The sequence below is a fragment of the Aythya marila genome, assembly GCF_965140915.1.
Source record: "Aythya marila genome assembly, chromosome: 11".
Classification (NCBI taxonomy): Eukaryota; Metazoa; Chordata; class Aves; order Anseriformes; family Anatidae; genus Aythya; species Aythya marila.
In genome coordinates, this window is record NC_139052.1 from 14250547 (window position 1) to 14273977 (window position 23431).

General features: G+C 48.3%; 1 protein-coding gene across 2 annotated transcripts in view; it reads left to right on the forward strand.

Moving 5' to 3' along the window:
* NTRK3 (neurotrophic receptor tyrosine kinase 3) overlaps positions 1-23431 on the forward strand; it is a gene marked incomplete at its 5' end in the record, with an annotated part of 191957 nt that overhangs the window by 149247 nt on the left and 19279 nt on the right. For both annotated transcript variants that reach the window (XM_082768804.1, XM_082768805.1), the window contains 3 exons: positions 2413-2543; positions 6530-6702; positions 11466-11709. In XM_082768804.1, the coding sequence (XP_082624930.1) occupies positions 2413-2543; positions 6530-6702; positions 11466-11709 (548 nt within the window). The remainder of the gene's footprint in view (positions 1-2412; positions 2544-6529; positions 6703-11465; positions 11710-23431) is intronic.

Sequence of the window (23431 nt, forward strand, 5' to 3'; positions counted from 1 at the left end):
TTTTATTTTTTTTTTAAGTATGCTTGGGTTCCTCTTAATACATGATCATTTCCCTGCAGCTTTCTTGATTGCTGTTTATCGAGAGTCCTAGAATGCAAATACACGGTTTGTCAATACAGTAAATACTAGGTACTATAGTGATGAGTGTTAAAGAAATGCTTGCCAAGAGAAAGAGGGAGGAAAAACACACACACATACAAAATAAAAAATAAAAACCAAATAAAAAGCCAACATCAAAAACCACAACACTTTTCCTTACTCTGTTAAGTAAATTGTGCCATTTGAGCTTTTCTTAGATTAGGACTTTCCTCACCTAAGTGCATCACTTGACATTTCAACATGTAGTATTTCAGATTTCTCAAGGTATTCCTTAAACACCCAGTGGAAACAGGTGGAGAAAGCTAAGTCCACATGTGATTTGTTCTCTCTGGCTGTCATTACGGATTTAAAACCAAAGTCATTTTGGATGTGCCTCCCGTCCTCTGCGTTAATGTTGCTAATATTAATAATATTGGTTACTAACAGTTTTCAGTCTATTGAACGATTAATGAAAAGGTCGATGGGAATTCTCTACAGAAGCATCGTTCATTACAAGGCCCATTGCTTATGCAATCTTGCTGCATCCATCTTCCCAAACAAGCAAAAGAGCCAGAGACGGCAGCTCCTTAAACCTGCTTGTGGGCTCCTAATGAGAAATCTTAATTGTATGAAAGCTATTATGATGTTACTCTTCCAAGCCATTGGCTTGTTGATGCTTTGAGTTTTACCTAGCTTGCTGTGAGGCATTTGCTCTCTTGGGCTGGTGTCAGTGCCTACTGAATCAAACTTGGGCGACAGGAGCTGGTGGCAGGTTGTGAGTGCTGTTAGTGATGCCTCCCTGCAGACAATTTGCTGACGGTCACCTCTATCTCTTGCATCTCCAGTGCTGCAAGGGAAATGCATCTGAGCTGAGGGGTGCATACTCCTACAGCTCCTGTGGCACATGGAAGGGATGGAAAAGATTCAAAGGTGGTTCAGAGCAAAGATAAAGCCTCAGGGTGGGAATGGGAAGAGGGCATTATCCCATCTAATGCCTCGGTTTGAGGAGACCTCTAATGCATCTTTTTGCTCACCAAGCACTGGAGGAGAGTGTGTAGCTCTCACTGCCCTGTTGTGACCATCAGGCTGAAGCTGCGGGTGATCTGTGCTACAACACTCTTCAAAGGCAGGCAGTTAGCTCCAGCAAAGTGAGATTTAGAGGGATGAAGTTTTGAACATCATGCTTGCAGACAGTGCTGTGGTGGCTGTTCATCTCTATCTGCCTTCACAGTTCATTTCAGGATAAAAAAAAATGCTTCTTCATATTTCAAGAGGAGTTATATGGGCAATGCAATGCTAGAAAGGTGCTTGGAGCTTTGTCAGGAAGTAGCCGTGCCCTAGTGCCATCCCCAAACGAGAGCATGGAGACTCCCAAACTCTCCCTGCAATCCGTGACATTTAATCACAGCCCTGCATTTATGGAGATCTCACTGTAGTTGTTTTCCCTTGTACATGCCTAATACCTGGGTGGATCCAGCCTTATGAACAACCCTTTTAGCTGATGTGTGAACAGTTGGCACAGACCAATCTTTATAGGCTTCTGTATCCCCGTTAAATGAATAGCTATTGCTCTTTTGATTCTTCCTGGAACCTCAGTTGCTATTTTCTGTCAGTCCTCGCCATCCTAAATGTCAGTGGAAAGGATCATTGAAACTAATGGCTGGAGTTCATCTGTTCTGCCGGGGACTTTATACCGTGGTGACCTGGTTTCTGAGGGAACGGTTGCGCAGGAGATGGCTGCAGGGTCAGGGTCTTGCTACAGGGCAGGGCTCGGTGCTCCCAACCAGCTCCTGCTAGTGCCCTAAGGTGCAGGGGGGTCAGTGCTTCTCTTCCCCTCGGGAACTCTTTGACTTGCCAAAATTCAGCCTCAGAAATCTGCTTGAGTTTGGGTTTAAACTGATCACTGTTGAAATGCAAAATCCAACGGCTTCTGGGAACTCAACCTCCTAATCTCACCTGGCCTGGCATCAGAAGTATGCGACCTCTGCTACGCCTCACAGGAGATGAATTATTTCTGAAAAGATCCAGGTCTTTGTGGCAGATTTTACTCCAAAGGTTCCTCTCCCTGAGGACTAGGCTGCTACAAGCTTGCAGTGACGACGTGATAAACCTCAAGTACTTTCCTCGCAGATGTTTTGCATAAGACTAGCTCCATCCCAGAGATGGCTGCGTTCTGTGGGTGGGTAAAAAGATCCTTGTAGATATTTTTGCAAAGCAATTTCAGATCCTTTGCAGCTTGCTAGAAAATTGAATTAGTTGTTTTCCATTCCCTGAATTAACCCTGATTCATTCTTCCCCCAACCCTCTCCCTCTTCCTTCCCCTCCCTCCAACAGATGTCCAGCATATTAAGAGGAGAGACATCGTTTTGAAGAGGGAGCTGGGAGAAGGTGCCTTTGGGAAGGTGTTCTTGGCCGAGTGTTACAACCTCAGCCCCACCAATGACAAAATGCTGGTGGCAGTGAAGGTAAATCCCGAGGGCAAATGGCAGAAGAGTGCAGAGATGAGCCTGCATGGGAAAGGGAGGCAGGGGAGGGCTGGGGGCCAGAGGCGGGGATTTATCTGATGCTGGAGGTTGTGGTAAATCCACTTAGTCACATGAAGTTTCAGTGTTTCGCTTCAAGATCATCTGTTCTTGCCAATGCCAAAGCTCCTCTTCCTGCCGATGGGGCCAGGAGACACGGAGCTGGAGCTGGGCTGGGAGGTTTCAGCGCCGCGCAGCTGCAGCAGTGTGGTGTGGAGCCCACTCCCCTCTGTGAGGGACTGGGAAGCTTCTCTTCTGGGATTTTGTCTTTTTGTGGAACATACAGAAGATATGAAGAGGCCCCAGGAAAAACAAGCACCCGAAACATAAGCACAATCAACTGACTTGCTGGGATCTGTTTGCTGGGACAGCTTTGCTGCAAGATGAATTAACCAGCTCTGCTTAGTTTGTGGGGTTTGTGGGGCCACAAATTGCTCTTCCCTTGGTGATTTTGGGCCGGCACTAGTTCAGTTTGACTTGCTCTGTGCTCTTTGCATCCTTGTGGGGCTCCTCACGTGAGTTGTGCCATGCCAGCATGGCTCTGGGGCAGGGGACCATGGCAGGAGTGTGCTCTGCTCTCAGGTGGCACCAGGCAGCAAATACACAGAGTAATGCCCAAGGGTTGTTTTAATCATCAACAGCTTGAGCCTTTTTGCTTTTATTTATTATTTTTTAAGCTAATTTGTCCCCTCATGCTTTGGCCACGAACTGCAAGTTTGCACCTTCCACCTCAGAGACTGGTTAAGACCAGGGTAGCACAGGTACCCACATGATTAATTGCCTGATTATAGGGTTGGCACCTGCCTATCAGTGCCAGCCGTCCCTTATGCGATGCCGTCTCTCAGGTCTCTGCTCAGTTTCGTTTGCATGTAGACAGAAACAACATCCAAACTTGTTTCTGCTAATTGCTATTACGAGCTTACATCTCCAGAGTGCCTTTCATCCTACCAGGTCACAAAGACCCAGAATCAGAGCGGGGCCCTGCAGTCTGGCTTTTTCCCAGCTTAGGGGAGGGTGGGGGAGTGGAGTGGGGGGAATTCCTTCTAATTTGGACCACATTATCAGTCTTAGGAGAAAGAAGAAAGAAAAACAAAAAGGCTCTGTGTATAAAGTTGAGATTTGGCTGCATTTCATGAAGATCTCATGTTCCCAACAGAGGCTAAGAGCTACCTCCATGGTCACTGCAGCTCTGGCAGCTGCAGGACGTGCTGCTTTGCTGCTTTTAGGGCAACTGAGTCCACAACCGTGAGTCTGGGGCTCCCTTCCAGGGCCAGGACATGGGCAAAGAAAGTGGCTGCATGCCTCACTGGGCTCAATGGACTCAGATCTGCAGCAGATCTAAAGATTACAGCCCTGAAAATAAGCTGAGTTTTGATGTGATGGCACGGACAAGCTTCCTGTTTTGTTCAGCTTGCTTCTAAAAACATCTTAAGAAGTGCACAAAAAGTATAGTCAGCAAAGAGTGTTGGGGTTACAGAGTCAAGCACCAGGAATGCTGGCAGGGCTGGTATTCAGGGCATGTTCTCCAAACACACATTTTTTTCTTTTCTCTGTGGGCTTCTCCTTTGTCATGCTCACTCCCATGTCTGAGAGCTCCCTAGATGAGTGCTCACTTTCGCAGCCTCCCAGACAAGTGCTGGGGTTGTACGATCCCCATTTCACAGAGGGCAGATGGAGACTTTGGGAAATTGAGCTGAAACGGTCGGCTTAGCCAGAGGACGGAGTTATTGACCTGCTTTTCCAGTGCTCCAGGCAGCAGGTACCAGACCGACGCTGAGCCCTGCTGCTGCAGCAAACACACGGCACTTGGGGAGACCTGGCCCTGATCCCACATGAGCAAGAAATTCCCAGGCAATGTCATCAGAGCTGACAATTGGTGGCAAGAGCTGCAACCTACAGATAGTGAGAGAACTGCCTGATAATTTGTAGCAACCTTGTGAAGGAAGCACAAATTTCAATTCACCCCAAGCCTTTCTAGGAGAGATATTTCTGCCTCTGGTTCCGCTGAGACCTCTGCCTCCTCTTGTCTTCCTCCTGTCCTCATCTTCTCTCCTGGTTCCACCACTTCCAGCTCCTTTTGCTTTGCATCGAAATGCTTGGCTGTGCAACCTCAGCTATGTTTTTTAATACCTTATTCTGTGTGATATTTACAAAGTCACAGTCCTAACACCTCGTGGAAATGGTAGTGTGTGAAGGAGAAGAAACCTGAACTCACTGCAACCTGAAATATTATGTGCAACTACAGGAAAAAAAAATGGAGAAAAGAGTGATGGGGGAGGAGGAGTGTTTTCCTGGAGGAAAAAAAAAAAAAAAAGAAAAAAGAAAAAAAGGGAAAAAAAAGGGTAGCATCAACATTATGAAGATATTAAATGACTAAAAGTAATTGGGTGCCTGAGATAAGGATGGATGCTTTGCCATCTGCACAGTGTAACTACCATCCATCTAAATATCTCTAGTCAAGCTATCCCAGAGGACACAGAATTAAAATAAAATTATGCCATGTGTCTAGCAGGTTGGGGGCAGAAGAAGGAGATGAAGGAGTGTCCTAAGGCTTAGGTAAAAATTTCGCAGGATTGCTGCTTGATGGGAAAAAGCAGCTGCAGTGCTTTGCTGAGGGTGGCACTGATCCCAGCAGAGCCAGAGACCAGCCTGGGGTGCCTTAGCAGGGTGCTTGGGCCCCTTCCTCCAGACACAGCTTTTGGATGTTCAGCACCCCTTTTTGCTCATAAATTAGAGCCAGCTGATGTCACCTGTCCTGTTGTCATGGGGAGATTCAAGGTGTGGGGAAAGGGGCAGGTGTGTGTGTGTAGGTAGGAGGAGAGCAACCTGCTGGCCCCGGCTGCTACAGGCAAAGCTGCCCAGAGAGAGGACTCAGACTGAAACTGGGATAAACTGGAACAAGCTGCCTGAAGTCTTTTTTGACTCCCATCGTGCTGCATGGTTAAAGCCCAACCTGGTGCTGAACAGTGGAGGATGGACGGCATATAACTGAGATTCTTTGACTCAAAGCTACAGCTGCTTCTTCATTTCCTTAAATGTTTGTGAAGACAGCTGATTTTCATGGCTGTCCCATCTCGTCAAACATTCTGGACTTCAACTTTTTGCTAAGTGCTCATGGCAGAGCCCTCCCTTGGTATCCTGAGATGACAACAAGCTGCTTTCAAACCAGCTCTCCTATGCAACTGCCCAATAATGCACGGACAAGCCAGCCCCCAAGCATGTGCAACCCTCCTCAATCACCAGCTGCACCCACAACAGCATCTTCAAAGCAGCCCTACAATGCTGGGCTGGAGCACACAGCCTGGAGCCTGCAACCTACCCTGCGATGGCAATCTGGTGCACTCAAATGTGGAAGATGAGATATTCTCCATAAGGATACCTATTTCAGCATCGGTCTGCCAGGGGAGCTGTTATAAACAGCAGGGAATAAAAACATGATTTTAAAAATTATGAGAAAATACTTGACAGTGTCCTTCTTCAGAGGCAGTTTGAAAAATCCACACAATAACTGCACAGCCAGGCAAATCCATCTTCTGAATAAAGGTAGTATAGTCAGCTATTTCAAAATAAAAGACGGATAGCAAGGACTGGCTGGCTCAGGAATTTAATAATAATGAGATATGAAGCCATTCACCCCTAGGTCACCAGTACGAATCCTGCCCAAGCTGGGAATAATTGGAAGCTATTACCCTCTGAGGCATGTTTGCTGCTTCCTGGGAAATGAGCCGGGGAACCCGCTGGGCTGGTAAATACATGAACAAAATGTTGAGGTGGTGCCACCAGCACCAACTACCCACCCTCCCAGTACGTCTGGTGGTGGCAGTGGTTCTTATCCCCTTCCATCAGCCCTTTTGCGATGCCTCAACCACTTTGTTCAGGCTTTGCCCTGCCTGAGCCCACCCCGTGCGTGTCTGTGTCCCTTCGTTCAGGCGCTGAAAGACCCCACCTTGGCAGCCCGCAAGGATTTCCAGAGGGAGGCAGAGCTGCTCACCAACCTGCAGCATGAGCACATCGTCAAGTTTTACGGCGTGTGTGGTGACGGCGACCCGCTCATCATGGTCTTCGAGTACATGAAGCACGGGGACCTGAACAAGTTCCTGAGGTACGTGCGAAGGGGGACAGGGGATGGGGTGCTCCAGAGACATCGCAGTCATCTGGGTGTTGGTGGGCTGGGTAACGGGAGTGGGTGGTTCAAAGGAGATGAGGGTCCTCACCAGATTTGGTGCTTTAATAGCCCTACCCCAGCATTTCCTCTTGGGCAGTCCCAGGGCTTGTCCTCCAGGTGAGCTATGGAAACCAGATGGTTCTTCTCCCACCCCTGCAAGGCTGGAGGTGCAGAAAGTGGGGCTGCAGTCCCTCTCTGCCCTGTGAAAATCCCATGTATCTATGCCCTACAGCTCCCAAGGCTGGGAGGTCACAAGCCATGACTCCCCATGTCACCCAGCTTCTACTTCAATCGCACCACAACCAAAATACTCCTTAGAGAAACTTTCCAGAGCCCTTGATCTGATTGCAATCTGGGGCATTTACTGATTTATAATTCTTATTTCTATATTCAGAAAAGTGACGAGAAATTTTGGAGGGGCCTCGTGCAGTGCCTGCACAGCCCATCCCTGGTGCTCATGCCCTGGATCTTATCAGACAAAATGTCCTAACCTGTGGCACCGTGCTACTCGAGATGCCTGGCAAGGCCAGACCAAGTGCCGTAATTGCCTCCCTGTCTCTAGAGAGACACAAATTGCTAGATTCCCCCCGCCCAAGCCATCATTCAGCCATCTCATCAGCACGAGGCAGATGGTTTGTATGCCCTGAATCCACCAGTGGCGAGGGGCAGGGAACAACAGTGGGGAAATGTTTGTGGTGCTGTTCTCCCCTGATACAGAAATTACGCTCTGCAACCTGCGTGCAAGTGGAGTGGTACTTACCTCTTGAAATAATTAGTAGTTTTATTTCCCAGTATTTAGAAAATTGGACCCTTGATATTTTCCTGCTTTGACTGTTAAGTGGGAGCATGATTGCAGTGGGAACAAGAAGCTTGAGCACCTCAGGTCTAGATCTGGGGCTGGGATACACTCTGAATTTATTTTTTCATCATCACAATCTGTTTCTGACCAAGGAAAACAAGGAAACAAATCATTTCCTGAGGTTTTCACTTCTAAGCAACCACCCTCAGCACAAGGACCATGGGAAAAGATGCCAAATGCTTCTTCTTTCTTCTGACAAGCAGAGCCAAGCTGTCTGCAGATCCCTTGGAGCACCCACAGGGCAGTGGCCGGGGACACCCCTGCAGTGGTTTTCCCCCTCATTTTGGCATGGTAGTGGGTAGATTGAATACAAGTTTATAGCTCATTCCCTGTGTCATGCCCTGGATAGTACAGACTGGTGATGCAGTGTTAAGGTCAGAGCCTCAGCCTCGTGACCGAGGGAAGCCACTCTACAGCAGAGCGTGAGAGGCCACGTTCCTCAAGTCCTTCACTAGGAAGGAAGAAAATTGACCCGTCTTTTTTCCTGGCAGAAGCAGCAGCCTTATTCTCCTTAGAGGAGGTAGATACTACAGCTGAGGCATGGCCTCTTTTGCTGCTCTAATTGACCTCCCAAAGAGACCAGCCCGAAACTGGCTCTCCTGCTGTCTCTGAGGGACAGCTCATGCCTTCTACCACTGCCTCACATAATTGCTCCACACAATGATGTGCTCCTAAGGCTGGTGCTGCAGCCACACACCACCACACCTCCACATCCCACCCCCGCCATGGAAATGTCCAGGGCCTGGCCCAGTACTGGGAATCTTCACATCTATATGGAAATAAAATCTTGGGCTTTGTTTGTGAGGTCAGCTACCTGCTCTGCTCACAGCAGCAATAGTGGGAAGCTCAGGGGGATGAGAGCTGCAAGAGGGGTCAGTGAGTGTGGGTGATGCAGGAGTGCTGAGCACCCCTTGGCGAGTAGCAGGTTTTATTGTGGCATGATTCACCCAGCCCATAGCAGACAGCTGCCCTCGGGCACTGGAGCCAGGGGCACGGTGTGTCTGTAAGAGACACTCAGGTGAGCTCTTCCCAGTTTGACTGCAGAAATTGGAAAAGCTATAAAATGGAAGAGGCTGACTTTAGACCCAGCTTCCCGGAGAAAAGCACAAAAACCAAATAAATAAATAAATGGGTAGTGAAACGGGAACCTGTTCTGAAAAATCCTGCCATGGAGAAATACGGACATTACTCTGCAGGCAGCACAGCATCCCTAGGGCTGGTGTACGTGGTCTGGGGGCTCCCAAGCACATAGGTCTGTGCTGGAGGGTCTGCAACAACTGCTCACTGAAAATTCTCATCACTTTCTCATTTTCCTTCAGTCACTTGTTTTCTAGGTTTTATTGTGTTTCTGTCTGTGGCAACAGCAAATTTGTTGTGGGGATATGTGCATGTTGCCATTACAAGTCCTCTTTGCAATCTACAGTAAGTTGTTGCCATTTGCTGTTACCTAAGACAGTATTTTTTGTTTAAAAAATTGTGTAGTTCTGAGCTTTTTGTGTCAGTCCTTCCAGGGGAGCAGCCCCGCAGTCAGACTGCTTTGGGACAGAAAGAGCCCTGGGAGCAGAGGGAGCACAGAGAGAGGTGATTTTCCTCCCCATGTTGACAAAAGCCTCTATCACACCCTAAAAGTAAAACAAAACAAAACACCACCATTCTTTGGCAGGGATCTACCCAATCCTATGACCTTTATGTGAAGCTGAGTTAAACCCCTTGCTCCAAGAAGAGATGGGCAGATCCCTCTCGTATTCTCTGCAGGTTTTTTGATGGAACTAAATGCACTAAAATCCCTCCTATTAATCTCATGAGTGTGTTGATACTTCTTTATTCTGGACTATACCCACGTGGGATGGAAAAAGGGATGGAGAGAGGAATATGGATTTTGTAAGACATACCCAGGTATCTCCTGTTATAGTAGGGTGTAAAAAGAACCAGGCAAATAAAGGCATTGGCTGACCATTTTTTACACGTGACCTGTTCCCTTCAGATGCAGACTTCTTTGGGGACAACTAATGTATTTGAAAAAGGTAGCAGTAATAAGAGAGCAATATATTCTTCACTTCTCACCAAGGAATATTTACCCTCAATGACACCAGGTATCATTTGCAGCTAAATACGGTGTAACTGCAAGGCACAACTGGTATAAACTGTCCAGCACAATTTTAGGAGCTATTTTTGTCCTGCTTTGCAGTTTTTAGTTAACCCGCTCAGTCCTGGCTCAGCTTCACCTGCTGTCAATATCTGTGGTCACCACCAGGTAATTTCCTGGGGTAAACTGTAGCCCAGGAAGGGCTGTTTAAAACCTTTGAGTAGCTATTTCTGCAGCCTCTCCTTGTGTTTAGCAGTCCTTCCAGTACACTGCTGCTCTCACCATGCCCAAAAGCTTCCACATTTCCCTGGGCAGCCCCAGCCCTGCAGCCTGCGGTGCTGCTCCCTATCTGCCCATGCCTCACTTGCTGCAGCATCACTCACTTGTGGCTCCCCAAAACACTCCTGGTCCCTCTGCACTCATTTCTGGAGTTGCTCTCCTCTTCCAGCTGTCCTGCAACCAGGAGGGGACCTTCGGAGCCATGTACCCAAGGGCAGAGCAGCGGGAGGTAGCTGAAGGCAGCAGCATTTTAACAACTGTTGGTTGAACCCTGAATGCCTGGATGCTAATTCCTTGGTGCACCATAAGCCCAACAGAGCAATTAGGAAATGGAGGCAGAGGAGGGAAACAGTTTGGGTCTCGGGGGTTGTTCAGTCCTGTATCGAGAAGGAGAGAAAGTTTGGAACCTGCATTTCAATTTGGTAGCTCTCTGCGGAGTTACTGCTGGTGGCAGGGGTGAAACTCCAAGAACCATTTCAAAGAGAACAGTGTGAAAGCCTCAGAGGAGATGCTGTGCTGCGTCTTAGTCACAAGGAGGAAGGTCACAGCAAAATCTCTTCCTTTTCCCTAAATATGAGGGCTTTTTTTATTCCACCTTCACAGAGTCCACCGCAGGGTGAGCTCCACTGGGGAAGAGACATCACAGAGGGAGCAGGACAAGACAGGCTTGGTACTCAGTGAGGGAGGGGATAAGAAAAGGGGACAGGACAGGGATGAGGCTGACCTTAAGTCCTGCATTTACAATGCACTTGGTTCAGCAGAATATTTCCTTTTGTTGCCCAGGATGTTCTCTGTTTCTGCTGGCATCCAGGTCTAACCTCTGTACCTCTACCTGTGCCTTCGCAGTTTATAGCACCTGTGTTACCTCTGGGATAGTTTAGGGTATAAAAGATAATTTCTAGGGATGAAGCTGCTGGTGTTTTCCTGAAAGTTTTCATGTAATCTCTGGTTGTTTTTGTATTGACTGGGGCTAGATTGTTTGGTGATGTGTTTGGATGAAATAAAGGAGGGTGTTTGGGATTAATAAAGAGGGTTGGCAACAAGAACGGGATGGCTGTGGAAGAAAAGAGGGTTATGTCTGCACATCTGAGAAGGTTTCAAAGGTGTAAGAATTAACTAGAGCGAACATGTAAGTATCTGGAAGCCCATTAGTTTTGCACAGGTCTTGTTGGAGAGAAGGATGGCAGGTCCTCAAGGTCCTGCTGTCCCAGCAGCCTGTGGCCATAAGAGGTTGAAGATAAAAGAGTAAAGATAGGAGAAGGATGTATGGCACATCCTCAACCAACAAATGTTCACCCAACCTCCTGTTCTCTTAAGCTTTCCTTTCTTTTTTCCACTGGAGCTGTGTGTGCATCCTCCCCCTGCTGAGCTGGGGGCTCGTCCCCACTCCAGCAGCACCAGTGACTGTGTGGGATCCCCATCTCCTGGTCACTTTTGAAACCCAACCCTATGCTTTTTGCTTCTTCCTCCCTATAGGGCACATGGCCCAGATGCTATGATCCTCGTGGATGGGCAGCCTCGACAAGCCAAAGGGGAGCTAGGGCTATCCCAGATGCTCCACATCGCTAGCCAGATCGCCTCTGGAATGGTGTACCTTGCCTCCCAGCACTTTGTCCACAGAGACCTGGCCACCAGGAACTGCTTGGTCGGAGCCAACCTGCTGGTGAAGATTGGAGACTTTGGGATGTCAAGAGATGTCTACAGCACTGATTACTACAGGGTAAGGCGGCTCCAGCGGCAGTGCGATGCTCAGAGAGAAGGGAGACTAGGAAATGTGACCGTAAATCAGTTTGTGGAGCTCTCGGGCTACACATTTGATTATTCCCTCAGTGAAACATGCACACAGGTGTCCATCAGGTACATCGGTGTGTGCCTTATCCCTGAACCACTGTTCTCACTCCTTTTCAGTCCTGGGCATGCTTGCAGTTCAGACATCCATGCAGATGCCTACAAACAGAGCTCTGTGATACCCCAGCACACAGCCACAGCCTCTGGGATGCCTCTGAAGTCATCCTGATCTTCCTTCCTTCCTATTTTCTTCTTCATTTTTTTTTCAAAGACATTGATAAATTAAAGGTAATCCAAAGAGGTGACAATGATGATTAAAAGACTACAGGCTGTGACCTCTTGTCTTAGATTAAAGAAACTTAATGCAGGGACCTAGAGAAAAGGCAACTGAAAGACTGACTGATAAGTGCATAAAATATGGAAGAGGAAATAATAGGCAATTTAAGTTCAACCTCAAAACACTTTTTCCAGCAGGGACATCATTTAGACAATGGAATAATTTGCCAGAGGTAGGTTGCTGAGGGCCTGTCATTAAAGAAGTTCAGGAAGCAGCTAGATAAAAACGCCCGGGCTTAGTGCAGAGGCTAATCCTGCACTAGTCTCTGGGGACTGACTCAATGAGTCAGGAATGCCTTTGCAGTCTTATCTCCTGTGATTTATGCTCGCTCTGTCCCCTTGCCTCTCACACTCCCTTTGTGCCCGTTGGCACTGCCCTATCAGCCCAGGATGGCAACGTCCCTAGGGAGAGAGTGGCATTGTCACCCGTCCTCTGCTGGAGGAGAAACCGGGATGAGCAAAGTGTTGGAAGCACACTGGGGCAGGGATCTGTGGCTGGGCCATCCGCCAGCAGGGAAGGGCTCTTGAAAGAAAAGAGCAGGGGTTTCTTGCCTGGTGCTTGGTGTAAGGCTGGTTTATTTCTGATTACAGCATGGCTGTCTGGCTTTGAGGCTGATTTCCATCAGCTACCTTAAGAAAGGGTTGACCTGTGGGCTTGATCTGATTGGAAAGATTTTCTGTGTGTGATGGGCAGTTGCCAAGTGGAGCTGGGGAGGAAGAAAAATGTGATCAAGTTTCTGCTGAGACTTATCACCCCTCCAAGGCCAGGACATTGCCTTATCACTGAGTTTAATTGCCAGTGAAGGAACTTATATTCCCTGTGCAGCACAAAAGCCCATGCTGGGAAAAGGTCTCAGAGGACTGCTGGGGCTATGGTCCCATCACCACAGAAACTTCAGGAAACAGCAAGTAGGGAAAAACAGAGCCCAGGGGAGGAGGAGAAGCAGCTTGTGAGACTATCCACACTCTTGCTTGGGTCCTCTCCTTCAGCCATGTTAGACCAACCCCTACTGCAGGTGATATCCTGCTGCTTGAGACAATCCCAGCAGAAGCTGTTTAACCGCAGCACCAACAGCTTTCTGCAATGGGACAATTGGCTGCTATTGTCACAGAAAGGATGGGAGGGTCCCCAGGAAGCGAGAACTGCGAAGAACATCATAGGCCAGCTCACCATAGTGGGATTTTTTGTCTTCTCTGTGATGGTGTCCTGCAAACCTCATCCTGTCTGTGCAAAACACTCTGCTGATGATTGCTCCGTGCTCTTTTGTGCAATGTCATAAGGCTTTTCTATTTCCTAGTGGACTTTTCTCTGCTCACACAAATGCCATGCTCGCCAAACCAACAACTAGTTATCACTCGTGTACCAGAGCTACAGCTGAGCTTCAGAGCAGTACAGCCCTGTGTTCTCAGCTGGTTTTCCTCTCTCTGCTTTCCCTGACTTTTGGTACCTTAAAAACTCTGTGCTCTGCACGCATGGAGACCTTTTCTCTGTTATTGTCCAAAGAGGGATTCCAGCAAATTAAGGTTTGATTGCCCATATTTACTTTGGTATGTGCATTTATTTTCTCCTGTAAACATAGGTAAGAAAAACAATCTGGCTTCACAATCATGCATTTCTGCTCTGTCTTCCTCACAATTTTAATTCCGAACACCCCTGGCGTGAAAGCTGGTTCTTCAAGGCTCCTTAGACAATCCTTTCAAGTACCCAGACCCATCACAAAATCCACCAAGATACCCCAAGGGAGGGCTTTTGAATGGATAGAGAAAACAAATGACCTCAGATGTGAGAACCAACCTGCTCCTGGGTCTTCCCCATGAAAGGTGGAGATGTGGCTGAAGAGCTAACTTTGAAACTCTTTTGTGCTCTCCCTGGTCCCATCCACATGTGGTACAATTCTCAGGACTGATCCCTAGAGGTAGTGCACATCCCTTTACCGCTGACACAGCCTGCAGCTCCCAGTGGAGCAAAGTTCTGTTTCAGGTGATTTTTATAAAATACATCCCAGTGTGCCCAAGCTGGAGGGTGGGTGGAACGCCACAATTTGTCATCTTCTGGGAACCCTGTGAAAGACTCAATTTTGAGGCTGATGTAAAGTGACAGGTCTGGAGATCTCTGCAGACGGCCTCACTTCAGTCTGCTGGGTCCCTCTGTCTGCTCCTGCCCAGCTGCTCCGGGCCCCATGAGCACAGAGACATGGGCATGTGGATGTGTGAGTGTGTTCCAGGCTGAGGATTAACTTCTAGGCATTTCCTTTCTTTCCCATTTTTAATCTTTTAAAACAAAGAAAAAACACCATCTGGCTCCTGCATTTGTGGGATGCAGAAGTGCTTTACAAAGGTGAACTGCTTAATTTCCTGTTACACATTTGGATACAGAAAACAAACATTTGCGTAACAAAAGCAGCAGAGAGGCTTGTTTCCTCTCCTCTCTGTGCCTCTCTATCTGCCTGGAGACAGATGTGTCCTTTTCCTCGTGCCTCACAGAGGAATCTCATCAGCTGTTGCCTTTAAACCTCATTTCAGTGAGACAGGCTGGAGAGAGGATGGTTGTGGAGGTGTAGGCAGGGGAGAGGTGAAATGGCATCTGATTAGAAAGCAGAGGAAGGTGGAAGTACTGGGGAGAAGTAGCCCAGCAGGGCTGTGAAGAGAAAAGGCAGGGATGCTGAAGGAGCACTTCTGTGACATGTTGTGCAATGTGCCATGTAAGCTTTGGCTCCATGGGAACACAGGGCAGAATATACCCATATTGGAGAGAAAAGGGTTGGGAGGAAATTTTCCCTTTACTTTTCCTTCAAAACCATATGTGAGTAGGGGCTTTTTTAGGAAGGTCAGGCACGTGGAGCCTGCCCAGAGCCACCCGCCGAGTTGTGCTCCGGCGATGTCCAGATCATTTCCCTTTCTTGCCCCAGAATGAGTAATGCAATTCCAAAACAAAGTCATTTGGCAGCTGCCCAGGGATAGGACAGTATTTCTTCATCTGTGGAAGAGAGCACAGTCTTAAATCCTAGTCAACAGTCCTCAATAACTTCCAAGGTAATGCGCTGACATGGGTGAGACATCGGCAGTGAAGACACGGGTTGAGTAGAAGAAGGATTTATGTAGGAATTAAATTTCATGAAGACAACCTCCTGTCCAGCTCTGCTATGTGCTGCCCTTCTGGCAGCCTGTCCCGAATCCTGTGTTGGGTTCAAAACCCCTAGGGAGTTTAGGAATCCTTTTCCAGAGATCTGTCCTGAGTATATCCAGGCCACTGTTCATCATGCAGAGGACACACGCTCATCAAAAAAAAAAAATAAAATAAAATAAAAAATGGCACATGCAGGATTTGCAAATGGCTCTGAAAATAAATTTGTATTTCTGGCAATGCAGAGCTAAACAGAATAATAAAACCCACCCCCCACTTCTGTGTCTTCACCACTCTGGAGCATTCTTTGGATTTGGGTGAGACAAGGGTTGCAGGAAGAGGCAATATCTTTTATTGGAACATCTGATATTGTTGGAGGGGAAAAAAAAAAAAAGAAAAGAATGAATTTTAGACACATAAGTCCTCTCTGAGCTCTTTTTTTTTTTTTTTTTTTTTTTTTTTTTCTCCAGTGATATCTGTTGGTTTAATAAAAGATTAATATCTCTTCCTATGAACCTTGGCTCTCACATCCTTAGACCATCAGTGTGCCAAAACAACGGTTCTGCTATGACTTTGGCCTTAGGTCAGTGTTCTTTAAAAACTCTAGGATTCCTCTGGCAGATGTCTCCTCCTCTGAAGCATGAAGGTTTACTCGGTAAATGTTTTCTTTCTTCGCTTTAGAATGGCTACATAAAAACCATATTCTTTATAATTTGCAGTGCCCCTTGTCAGGCTGCCTTCTGATGACCATCTCCCATCTAGACCATCTCTTACTTTATTTCTCCTCCCTGGAGATCAAAATTGTTTTCTTTTTTCCTGGGCTACAGTCAGCTATTTTTCCAGCGAAGTCTCCACGCAAGTAATAGATCGCTGAGGTTTAGCAGCTGCCTGGGTCATGCTCCTTTGGAGGCTCATTCAGCGTGGCAGATAAGACTAATAGACAAGCCTTCCACTGAAAGCAGATTTAGCCTGACCAACACCCTCCTAGACAGAGGGTCCCTCAGTGATCACGGTGCTCTGTCCCCACCAGCTCTGAACCCACTGCAGAGGTTTAGCTCTGCCCACCAGCATTTTCTGTGCATCTATGCCAGGGCTCCTCAGTGCCTGTGTGTGTGTCCCTTGGTCGTGCAACTACTGCTTTCCTGTCCTCCAAAACTCTGTTGCTTTGCTGTCCATCTCATGCAGCATGTTTACAGCATGGGGGATTGATCCTAGTGAGGGAAATTGCTGCCCAGCCCTGTTAGCACCCAACCCTCTTCCCCCAAATGTGGACAGTGCAAACTCTCTGAAGCAAGCTCTGGAAAGGAGAGGCTGGCCTCTTCACCTACAAAAGGGAATGCCAGCAGGAGAACAGGAGCAAGCTCAGTCCCCAGCTGAGCTGGCAGTGCTGTGGGGTCTTGTGTATAGGGTTTAATATGTGTGCCACATTCAGCTTCCAGCAGAGGATAATTTCCAGCAGCTAAATGCTGTGCAGATGCTAAGCAGGAAAGCATCACCTTTTGTCTGTTCTGCCCCTTCTCCCAGGTGGAAAATATAACGTGCTACTCTCTCTCCACCCTTTCTCCCAGGGTGCTGAGAAGGTTTCATGCCTGTAATTATACGGTACAGTAAGGAATGGACTTAGAAGTGAAAAGGACTTTCATTTTCTCCTGTAACAGGTGGGATTCTGGAGAGCATGTCTTGCTTTGTCATGCCCAAATAGGGGCAGGGAAGTCTCAGAGTGACCTGGAGATGTTCCCTGGAGACCCCTGGTGCAGGTAGATACAGATGGGCCAGCCAGGCAGAGCCATAGTCTTGCTATGTGCAGGAGCCTTCATATGCTGTTGAAAACATTACATGCCCTTTTCAACCTCTGTTTGCCCGTGTGTCCCCTTACCCCAACCCCTGATTTGTTATTTTTTTGCTTGTTTTCATGGCCATCACCCCCTGTATGACCCATGAGGTGCGGGTGGCTCACAGCATGGTGCCTCACAGCTGCCCCAACTGGTGGTTTGGGGCCAAAAGGGCAAATTTCCCCAAAGTGGTAGTAGGGTTGGAAAGAGGGGAGGTGAAGGAACTGCTCAAATGTGGGTACATGGGGTAAGTGTCTTTGTGCTTGTCCTGGTGTGCTCTGCGTTCAGGAAAAGTCGGTGTGATACTGAATGTGCTGCTCTCTGATATCTCTGTGGCTCCTATAAAACCCTCTGCAAATTGAATTCATGGCACAGCTCCTTATCTCCTGGAAGGAAGATGTAACAGCATCATCTTGTGTTTCAGACAGACATTTTTTCTCAAGTCTTGCTCATTTCTGCACCGAGGGAAAAAAAAACAAATGTTGAAGAGTCTTTATTTTTCACCCTTCTTCCTGTTTGAAACATTAAGAGCCCTTCACACAAAACAGCTCAAGTGCAGAGGAATTAATTGGGGAAATTAGGTTGTGTTGTATTTCTGGCATTTTCTCAGAAATGGTAATTGCCCTAATTCTCCACCCTGCCAAGCCCTCCGCTCGCACCTTGTCCCCCCTCCCTTCTCCTCACTGTCGACCTGTCTTTCTCTTGCTTGAGTTGCTGTTTTCATGCTGTTGCCATTTATTTCATTTCAGTAATGAGAGGGATGTGGCAGGTGAAGAGCTCTCGCAATCTAGTGACATCTTCTTTGAAGCTGAGACACAAAAGAGCAGTTTGTTTTGGGGAAATGAAAACTCCCTGCTACGGTACTTGACCTCCATGTTCACCGTTGCTGCTGCCTGGGATATGTTGCTGCTGCTGCACTGCAAGTCGTTTGGCTCATATATTTTATTTAATATTGTCTCTAATGCTGACTTTCACACTTAACCCCTCCATGTGCCCCCCCAAACCCTCGCACGCTCACCAAGAGCTAATCAAGCTTATGATCTTTCACTCAAAGCTCAGTCCAGTTCTCAGAGGTGTGAATTGAGGTGTGTGCTTTCTCCTAACCACCAGACCTGAACTCCAGAGTGCAGGGGAAATTTGAAGCTTTGCAGTTTGACTTCTTGATGGTTTTTAACACCTGGCCTCCCGTTTGCTGGGATCACAGCGGTAGACAATATATTCTGATCTCAGGCAGCTGGTGATGTTCATGGCAGATTGAGATCAAATGGAGGTGCTACAGTGGGTAGTAAGGTGCTGGGACTCCTTGTCCCAAGAGATGGTAGGTGCCAACAGTTAGGGTGGGCTAAAAAAGTGGTTGAACAGAGTTGTGGATGAAAAATAATCTATTAGAGGTAATCAAACACAGCAAACAGACCCAGAGAGGCAAAGGAAGCAACTTGTGAACCCCACCCATCCTTGAGCAGTCTATTTTCTTGAGTAGCAGACCCATCCAAGAGTGAATATCCACCTGCTAGAAGCTGCTTGCTTGTAACGTCCTGCATTCCTCCTGCAGTCCCTGCTCTGAACACCCCATTAGCCTAAAAACTGTGAGAGGCATGGAAAGGAGCACGGTGCCTAGCTTAAGCCAGAGACTCTCCCATGATGGATATCCAGCCAGAATGTGCTCCTTTGTGCCAAAACAAGGAAAGGTTGTGTATGGAGCAGGCTGGAGGAGATCATGATTCCTGTTTTTTACCAAGGTGGCCTGATTAAAAGTGTAGCTAGAGCAGAAGAAGGTAGAGAACCATATGCCAGCAAGCTGCGTTATTCCAGCTCCAGGAACACCACAAGCAATGTGTGTGTTTCTGAGCATACCAAAAAATCACCCATATTTTGGAAGAAGCATCACCACTTAGGGGAGGCATGGATGTGCCAAACTCTCACCTCCTGTAGGTTGTTGGACCCATTTCCCCACCGCCCCCCATTTGTCAGAGGCCTTCTGCTGCCTTCCCACCCACAGCACCCCACTCTCAGGTGTCCTTACTGGGGGACAGCTTTGAGATCAGCCAGGAAAGGTGGGGAGCAGCCCCAGCCCTGAGGTGAGCAGTGAGAGAACCCGAGTCAGAGGTGTTATAGCCATTTTAGGGGGAGCATGGATAAAATGACTTGGGTTGTATTTTATTTATTCCCTTTTCCTGATGTGTTGTGTGACTTTTAGCGGTTTTTCAAGTGAAACTTGAAAATGTCCCCCACGCAACCGGCCTTACTTCCAGACAAAATGAAGACCTCCCTAGAAAAGATAAGAAGCAAATTTATTCATTGCAATCCTTAATTAAGATATTTACATGGAAAGAAAACATATTTTGTTTTCCTCCTGATTCCTGCATGGCCGGAACTCCCATGGGCTTTCCTTTCCTGATTTCCCCCCCTGTTTCATAGTCCTGCCTCTCTTGCAGCCACAGAGAGCTCCTTCTCCACGCCAGCTGGATGGAGAAAGCCCCTGTTTGCAAGCAGCTGTCTTTAATAAACAGGCTGTTTAGGACTGGGCTGTCAAAGAGAGCATGTTCAATGTACAATCAAGGGGCAACGATGCACAAAATTGCACACACATACAAAATAGGAATCTTTTCTTGGTGCGTATTGAGCTTTGAACGCTTAAGTGATTCCACCTCTCTCTTCCCCATCCAATTACGTGGGCAACACACGATAAGATTGCTAAAGGAATTAGTGAGTGAAATCTTTATACTGCCTAATCAATATCATTCTGCTCAGTACAAGGCATCTCGCCCCCCTCCCAGCCCTGGTTGTGTTTTCATTTACCCTCTGAAAACACAGGTTCACCTTCTTGTTCTTTGAGCTGCGGTGACCAAGAGGAAAAACAGCAGCACGTCTCTTGGAAATGTTTGTAGTCACAGAGCTTTTTCCTTGCATTAAAAAAGAAAAGACACAGGGATGATTATAAGCCTAGCCAAAACCATGTTTCAGTGTCTTAGAGAGACCAGAAGGACCTTTCCTCCGTTTCAGCTGTATGGCCTTACAGAAATGGCCAGCCACCTTGCAAGCAAAGATGCTGGCAGATAATTTTTCTGAGCATCACCAAGGCAAGACGCCAGATTTGATGGGCCACCAGACTGATCCAATATAGCAAATCCTGTGTTCCACTGTGGATTCAGAGACCAAATTATCAATTAATGTGAAGCATTAAAAAAATCCAAATCCCTTTTAGTTCCCTGCAGTCATTAGTGACAAGATACAATATCTATAGCTCAGATGCTTTGCCAGCATCCCCTGGCAGTAAGGCAGAAACTCCACTCCTAATTTTTCTAATACATACAAGAAAAACATATGAGATCAGTGGTTTTTGGAGTCAGATTCAGCTGCCTCTTCATATTTACTTAGATGGAGGAATAAATCAGGTTTGGGTTACTCTCTGGGTTAGTTATTTGTTATTGGAATAAATGCATGGTAATAGATCTGACAGGAGAAGATGTTTCTCTTTCAGCTCTGCGTTTGAGGTAGAATTTGCTTTGTTCTGCACTATATTATATTGATGTTTTTTTTCCACTACTGATGACTTCATCTGCTCTGCTTCCTTCCAATGTCCATACCTCTGCCACAGCTGGCTTTAGGATGCGGATTTATGTGATAGATATTTCTCTTTCTTTTTCCCCAACTGTAACCCTGTAACGCAGAGGCAATTTAAACAACCATCATGAAACAATTTTCTAAACCTTTCCCCCACCCATTTCCTACCTCAACTTTTTGGGAAGGGAGGCGAGTCAGTCATTCTCAGAGCAATTCCCCAAGCAGAATGAGCTGTCAGCTACATTTAACAGCTCGGTTTTCACCTCTGGAGCAGGGTGGGAAGGCGCCCCGGGGTGATGACTAGCCAGACACACCCTAAGCCCGTATTTTGGGTTTTCCCTGGGCAGCTGTCAGCCTGAGCTCCTAAGGACCACAGCCAGAAGCCTGCCCCCGAACCACCATTCTCACCAACTGCCCTTTCATCTTGGGATTTTGCCTCCTTTTTGTCCTGGTGGGAACACAAAGACCTTACTAAAGAGCCAGCAGACTTTTTGCTAATCGTTTACTTTTAATTTGCACGCTGAGATCCTTGCCCTTTCTCCTCCCTTCCATTCCCCAAACCTTTCCTGCCTCGATGCACTGGAAATTGTAGCATCGTATTTTCCAATTCCCTTATCCCTTCCTAGGGTTCAGCTTTGCGAGCACCTGCAACAGCAGTGATGGGACAAAGACTTTGGGGGAAAAGCAGGCTGATGTACCAGGTGCTTCACTGGGACATTTGGCTAAAGATGCCCTTTCTCTCTGGCTACCCCTGAACTTGGTTGAGTACAGACATCAGGTCTGGGTCTTGTTCTGCTGGCAGAGACAGATGGGTCCTTGCGTCATGCCCAGGAGGGCTGGCAATGGATCAGGAGCTGGAAGCTTAGCTACTAGATCCACAGCAACCTCTCAGGACCCATAAAATTCCTTCAGGCTGTCCAGAGAGGGGCTCAGGGCCGCCAGGGGATGGGGCTTCTCTGGCCAAGGAGAAGTCTGAAGAGCCCGGAGCCCCATTTGGCTTTTGCCCAGCACCAGTGCTCGCCCCTTGCCCTCCCTCTGCACAGGTGCAGGTGATGCTTTGGGGTGCCAGGTAACAGCCACCAGGGCTGGGGGCTCGCTTGCCCCGTGTCCCCCCTGGTGAGGGCTGCGCAGAGCTGGGGTGCTGCAGGCAGTGCAAGACATACGGTTCGGTTAAAGACATACCCTTTCCCTTCTTGTCCCCTTGCTTCATCCCCCCCCATCCCTCCCTCCCTCTCTCACCCTCCCCTTCTCTTTTGTTTGTCTCCTTCCCTTGTTTTCGCCCATTCACTGTCAGGAAGGGCCGCGTCCGAAGGGCCAGTTCAGCGCAGCGTGGCAGCGACAGAGACTGGCACCGCCGGCAGCTGCAACAGTGAGTGGATCCCGACCCCTGGGGCAGCTGGAGGCGGGGGACTGGTGCTGCTTGGCCGTGGAAACACCCGTGGGGCCGAGCAGCTTCGGGACTAGGTCGGGTCTAGTGCGTGTGGTAGCCGAGGGGCTCTCGTGTGCGGTGGGAAATGTCCGTGCTTCTCTACTCCAGCAGCTCCCTGGGGCTTGTATGGAGTGGTAACGGGATGAATGCAAAAGTTCCTCAGTGCAGTCCTCCTCCATGGGCGTTCAGGCTGTGTCTGCACTAGCAAATGGTGTGGGACATCCTCTGGTTCTGATGGCAGCGTGCTCAGCGTGGTTTATCTCCATGCAAACCTCTCCCACCTCCAAGCAGGGCGGTGTTTGCTCTGCCTACCAGGGACCATTCCTGCCTTGTATTGTCCTCTCAGCAGTTGCTTGGATGCTGTTGAATTGGCGGGGACCTAACGCTGGCCATTTAAACAGTTGGACCATCACATGCCGACCCTCATGTCTTTTGTTTGCTAGTCTAGACACAGCCCCTGTGCCTGAGCAGCTGGGTGCCTGCAGCAGCCGCTGAGCAGACTGAGAGCCCCACTGCTGCTCCCCTCCCTCCTTGGTGCAGTAGCACGGGGAGATCAGCGTGGGTTCGATGATCCAGCAATGCAAAAAAGCTCGGTTTTGCCAAGATGGTGGCTGATGGGAGCTGTGCCAGCCAGCTGAGGGCTGGTGAATCCTCTTTACTCTCCCACAGAGGCAAGCCCTAGTCCCAGTGTGGTGTGCTGGATGCTGGAGCCTCGGGGTGCAGCGAGATGGGATGCAGCATGGTGGGTCCCCAACACTTGCTGCATCCCAGAGGCTGCTGCTGGCAATCTGCAGGGCTGCTGGAGGTCAGCTGCAGGAGCTGATGAGAGGAGCAAATACTGAACTCAATTGTCCATTGTGGTTTTGCTGCTTGTGCACAAAGAAGCATTCTGTGGATCCTGAAACTTGCGGAGCCATTGCTTAAATCTGTTTTGGATTGAGCTAATCCACCCAAAGACACTCTGCAGAGTGTGATGCACCCTAACAGGTTATGGCAGGAAAGTGATGGCTCCCCAGTTTATTTCTCAATAGTTTCCCTGTGCCAGCAAGCCTTAAGAGACGCACATAAATATTCACAAAGTAGCCATGACTTGGACAAATTCCTGGGGACGGGGAGAACTAAAGGCTCCAACCCCCCAGTGTGTGCTCCTGGCCAGGTGATGGAGGACCAGCTATCGCAGTGCCCAGCCTCCTCCCAGCACCACTGCACTCCTGCCCCAGCAGCAACAGGGATCCAGCGAATGCCTGCGGGGTGTAAAGCAGCTCGGTGTGTTTGCAGAGCCCTCCTGAACCTGTGCCGGAGCAGGGCTCTGGCAGTTTCTGACTGCTGCCCAAATCACAAGGGAGTGTGAGTTTAGGTCTCGCCGGCT